At 57.6% G+C, this 4,501-nt stretch overlaps 1 protein-coding gene across 1 annotated transcript; it reads left to right on the top strand.

Annotated features, from left to right (window-relative positions):
- Positions 1 to 886: 886 nt before the first annotated feature.
- TNFSF9 (TNF superfamily member 9) lies at positions 887 to 3,723 on the top strand. The gene is made up of 3 exons (XM_025861044.2): positions 887 to 1,124; positions 1,620 to 1,650; positions 2,277 to 3,723. The coding sequence occupies exons 1-3, from the start codon at positions 891 to 893 to the stop codon at positions 2,771 to 2,773; spliced, it is 762 nt and encodes a 253-aa protein (XP_025716829.1). The 5' UTR covers positions 887 to 890; the 3' UTR covers positions 2,774 to 3,723.
- Positions 3,724 to 4,501: the final 778 nt, after the last annotated feature.

Genomic DNA, 4,501 nt, shown 5'->3' with positions numbered 1-4,501 from the left:
CTCTGCTCCTCCTCCCACGCCGCCTCCATCAGGGGAGAATGAACGGGAAATTTGAGTTTCCTCTGCTTTAGCCAAGACTGTCCCTTCCCTGTAAGGGGGATTTCTCTACCTGGACTCTCCAGCCTTCTGCTTGTGGGGTCCAGAAGGGGCCCCTGACGGGAAGCGTCCAGATGGGTGGGTGGGGGCAAGCCAGGGAAGGCCCAGGGCTCCCCGAGAAGGTGAGGGAGGGTGGCGGGAGAGGTGAGCTTGCCACTCAGGGTTCCAATTGGGGGTGGGGGGCTTATGCTCCAGAGAAGGGAGATGAGGCCTGGCTGTTCCCTGACCCCTCTGCAGATATGCTGGATTTAGGGGAGCGCTGGGGGAGCTCCAGTGATGGGGGTCTAGAGAGTGTCAAGAAAGAAGGGAAAGAGACGGACTGAGAGACTAAGAAATCGAAAATCAGAGAGTCCGAGACATCGAGAGACAGGGAGAGACACACAGAGAGAGACAGACGCACAGAAATAATGAGGCCGAGAGATGGAAAGAACCCCTGAGACCTCGTAGGTGAGAGTCCACAGAGACAAGGACAGATTAAGAGCGAGAGAGGCACACAGAGAAGAGGCGATGCAGAGTGTCGAAGAGACACCTAGAGAGACAGAGGCAGAGAGAGATAACCGGGGAGGGAGAGAACTAGGGACGAAGAGGAAACGGTGGGGGTAGGCCTTTGAGGGCGAGAAAGCAGATGGAAAGCGGAGAGAGATTCAGAGAAGAGAAAGTTAGGGAAACTTCAGACGGAAGGCGGAGAGGGCGGGGAGCCGGGATCCCCACCCGCTCCGCCCCGGAAAACGCGGCTTCCTGAGTTCTATAAAGCGCGGGGCCCCGGGCCGGGCTACAGCCGTCCGCCGCCGGCCATGTGCCCCCGCACCGACGCCTGCCCGGACCCCGAGGCCCAGCGGCCGCCCGCGCCCCCCGGCAGCGCCTGCCGCCCGCTGCCCTGGGCCCTGAGCGCCGCGCTGTTGCTGCTCGCCGGCACCGGCGCCGCCTGCGCGCTCCGCTGGGCCGCGCCCCGGGCCCCCGCCGTGCCCAGCCCCGGGCTCCCCGAGCTCCTGCCCGACGCCCGCGCCCGCCTCCCCGACTCTCCGCAGGTGAGATGCGCCCGGAATCCCTTCTCCCACCCGGGCCCCCGAGAGCACCCCTTCTTTATCCAGGACTTCGGGGGGCACACCCGTGAGACCCCATCTGCGTCCCGGGCCCCGGAAGGTAACCCTTTCTCCATCGCGGACCCCGAGGGCTCTTCTTTAACTCCAACCGTAAGGGGGACTCCATGTTCTTTACTGACTCCCGGAGAACCTCGCTTTTTTGCCCGCGCCCTTGGGGTCTCCCCGTTTCCTTCCCAAGGGCCCTTGGAAGGACTCGCTCCTCTTGTCTCTGCAGAATCACGGGGTTCTGCCCTTGCAGACTCCAAGGGTTGGGGGACGTTGAGTCACCAGCTTTGGGTGCTCGTGTATGCTAGTGTGTTCATTTGGAGCAGGGGGGAGGGCTCAAGGCCTGCACAGACCCCGGGGACCCCCACTTTCCAGGGGGCTGCGGCAGCGGGAGGGGGAACCTCCGTCCACTTTCCGCCTTTCCTCTCTCCGCAGGGCGTGTTCGCGCAGCTGGTGGCCCGAGATGGTGAGTGTCCCGCGGCCATGCCCCTGGGGCGCACGTGGGCGGAGGAATCCCGGGACAGGGGGGCCTCCTCCCCCTCCATCTGACCCTCTTCCCCTCCTCTCTGAAAGCTGTCCCCTCACCTTTTTGAACCTCCTCTGTCTTCCTGACCTTCCTATAACCCTGTCCGGGTGCCGGCTCTTCCTCCTCTGACCCCCCAAACGTACCCACCTCAGGCTCCCTCCGGCCCCTCCCCCGGCCCCCACCCCCCCCCAGACCTGGGGCTGGATCCCACAGATCCCACCTGCTCTTGTCTCTCCCGCTGGGCTCTGGGAGGTATGGCCCCCCTCTTCCCTCCCTCCCCCATCTCCGCTCGGTCTTCTCCCCCTTCCTGAGACTCTCCCTTCCACCTCCTCCCCCGCCAATCCACTTCCTTCCCTCCCCACCTTGCTCTCCCCAGTCAGACTGCCCCTTCCACCTTGGGCATCGTTTCCCCTCCTCCGGCTTCCTTCCGCCTCCCTCACCAACTTCACCTCCCTCTCAAAACCTCTCCCTTCTGAGACCTCTGTCCCTCTCGGGCTCAGAGCCCCAGCTCCTCCTCCCCAGGGCTGCACCCCTGCTCCACAGCCTTGCTCTTCTTCCTCCCTCAGTACGGCTGACCGAAGGGCCCCTGCACTGGTACAGTGACCCGGGCCTGGCAGGCGTGTTCCTGGGGCCGGGCCTGAGTTACGACAAGCACACTGGGGAGCTGATGGTGGCCGAACCCGGGGTCTACTATGTTTTCCTGCACCTGAAGCTGCAGCGGGTGGTGTCCCACGAAGGCTCCGGCTCAGTCTCCGCTGCCCTGCATCTGCGGCCGCTTGGTGCCGCGGCTGCAGCCCCTGCTCTGACCTTGGACCTGCCTCCTCCATCCTCAGAGGCCCGTGACTCCGCAGCTGGTTTCCAGGGCAGCCTGCTGCACCTGGGCGCCGGCCAGCGCCTGGGTGTTCACCTGCGGGCTGAGGCGGGGGTGCACCTCGCCTGGCAGCTCGCACAGGGTGCCACCATCTTGGGCCTCTTCAGAGTGGCCACCAAAGTCCCCACTGGACTCCCCTCCTCGTGGCCCATTGACACGGGGCCTGGCTCCGGGCCCCTGGACCGAGAATGAATGCTGCCTTCTTTCACTGGGGCTCTTGGTTGACGGACGCCCCAGCGACTCTACCTCACCTGGCTTGGCAGGGGTCCCCGCTGCTGACCCACTCCTCGAGGACTCTCCAAGTCACTCTCCCATCCTGCCCCAAGTCGAACTTCTGGTATTTATTCTGAGCCTGAGCTCAACAGTGTACTTTATATTAATCCATTCCATTTATATTTATTGACCATCTGCTGTAGGCAAGGCCCTGTGCAGGGCTGGTGAAACATCAGCAAACAAAACAGATTTAAAAAAAATTTTATTTATGTTAATATGTGTGGAATAAAGACTCATCCCCAGCCCTGCTCTGGCATTCAGGGGGCTAGTCTTCGGGGGTCCGTGTGACTATGATGTGTGAGCTTCATTCACGCAAGTTGTTCTGGGCAACTCCTTTGTATCAGGCACTGTTTTAGGTGTTGGGGACACAGCTATGAACAAGACAGACAGACAGCCCAGCTTTTGCCACGCTGGCCATCAGGTATGCCTGCTTGGCACTAGGACTATGATTGTGTGTGACCCCATGTGACTGGACCACATGGGAGAGTGTGTGATGGATGGTGCGTGGTATTGGATGATACAATACTTATAAAACTATTGACCGCGAAGTATTGAATCTTCACTGTATGTCAGACAGCATGAGGTATCTATTTGAGACATAACAACCCTATGCTTTTGGGACTTCATTCCCATTTTGTCATTCTCTCTGCTGGTGACGTGACCTGCTTGTATCTGCGTGGTGGAAGTACTGCGTCCGTTCTGAAGGACCTCGTTTGCCAACTCTGTTTGGTGACCTCATGCTGGGAACTTAAAATTGGCCATGGGCATCTGCAAATGCTTCAGGTTGGCTTCATGTTATTGTGTGTGGATCACCTATTTAAGACAGTGATGGAGAAAGTGTGGATTAAACATGTAGATTAAACTCGAAAGTGTGTCTAGTCTTGAGCTGTGACGTTGTGAAGAGCACGTGAGAAATTGAGGAAGTATTTAAATGTCTTGTGTTTTCAGACCATTATCTGCTTTAGCAAAGAAGTTGCTCAAGATGACTGACAAACAAGTGAGGTGGGGACATCTTTGTTGTTCCAGTTCATCTTAGTCTTTAAAGGAACATTCCAACCTTGTCGCCTGGAGCCATACATGGCTATGGGTACCAGCGTGGGAAAAATCCAAGACTGCATTCTGTAAGCGTTGACAATGCAATTTGCAATGGAGAGTACTTTATAGGGACACCTGGGTGGCTCAGTTGGTTAAGCATCTGACTCTTGATTTCAAATCAGGTCATGATCTCAGAGGTGTGGGATCTGTGTCCGCTGTGCGCTCAGTGGGGAGTCTGCTTGGGATTCTCTCTCTCCCTCTGCTCCTTCCCCTGCTCATGTGCACATGTGTAAGTGCTGTCTCTCAAATAACTAAATAATTCTTTTTTAAAAAAAGGAGAGTATTTTATATGTTTTTTGTAGATACATGCTGCACATTTTTGCCAACAAAATTTATAATAGACGCACATACTCGTTTTTCCCCCTCTGGAGAGCCGGTTGTTAGACATTTGCTATACACCCCTGTCTCCAGACCAGCCAGTCCCCCCAGCACCATAATTTCCCCACCATGCAGATCTGCCGGCTGGTCCATATAAACCAGCTGGATCTTGGTTTCTTACATAGGACAAAAGGGGCTGGGGTGGGCAGAGAAGTCTTCACAGAGCAGTTGACC

This window comes from Callorhinus ursinus, unplaced genomic scaffold (genome assembly GCF_003265705.2).
Source record: "Callorhinus ursinus isolate GAN/ISIS: 27379988/994484 unplaced genomic scaffold, GSC_fseal_2.0 scaffold77, whole genome shotgun sequence".
NCBI classification, from domain to species: domain Eukaryota; kingdom Metazoa; phylum Chordata; class Mammalia; order Carnivora; family Otariidae; genus Callorhinus; species Callorhinus ursinus.
Note: the sequence above shows the minus strand (reverse complement) of the source record. Positions and strands in the feature narration are given on the sequence as shown.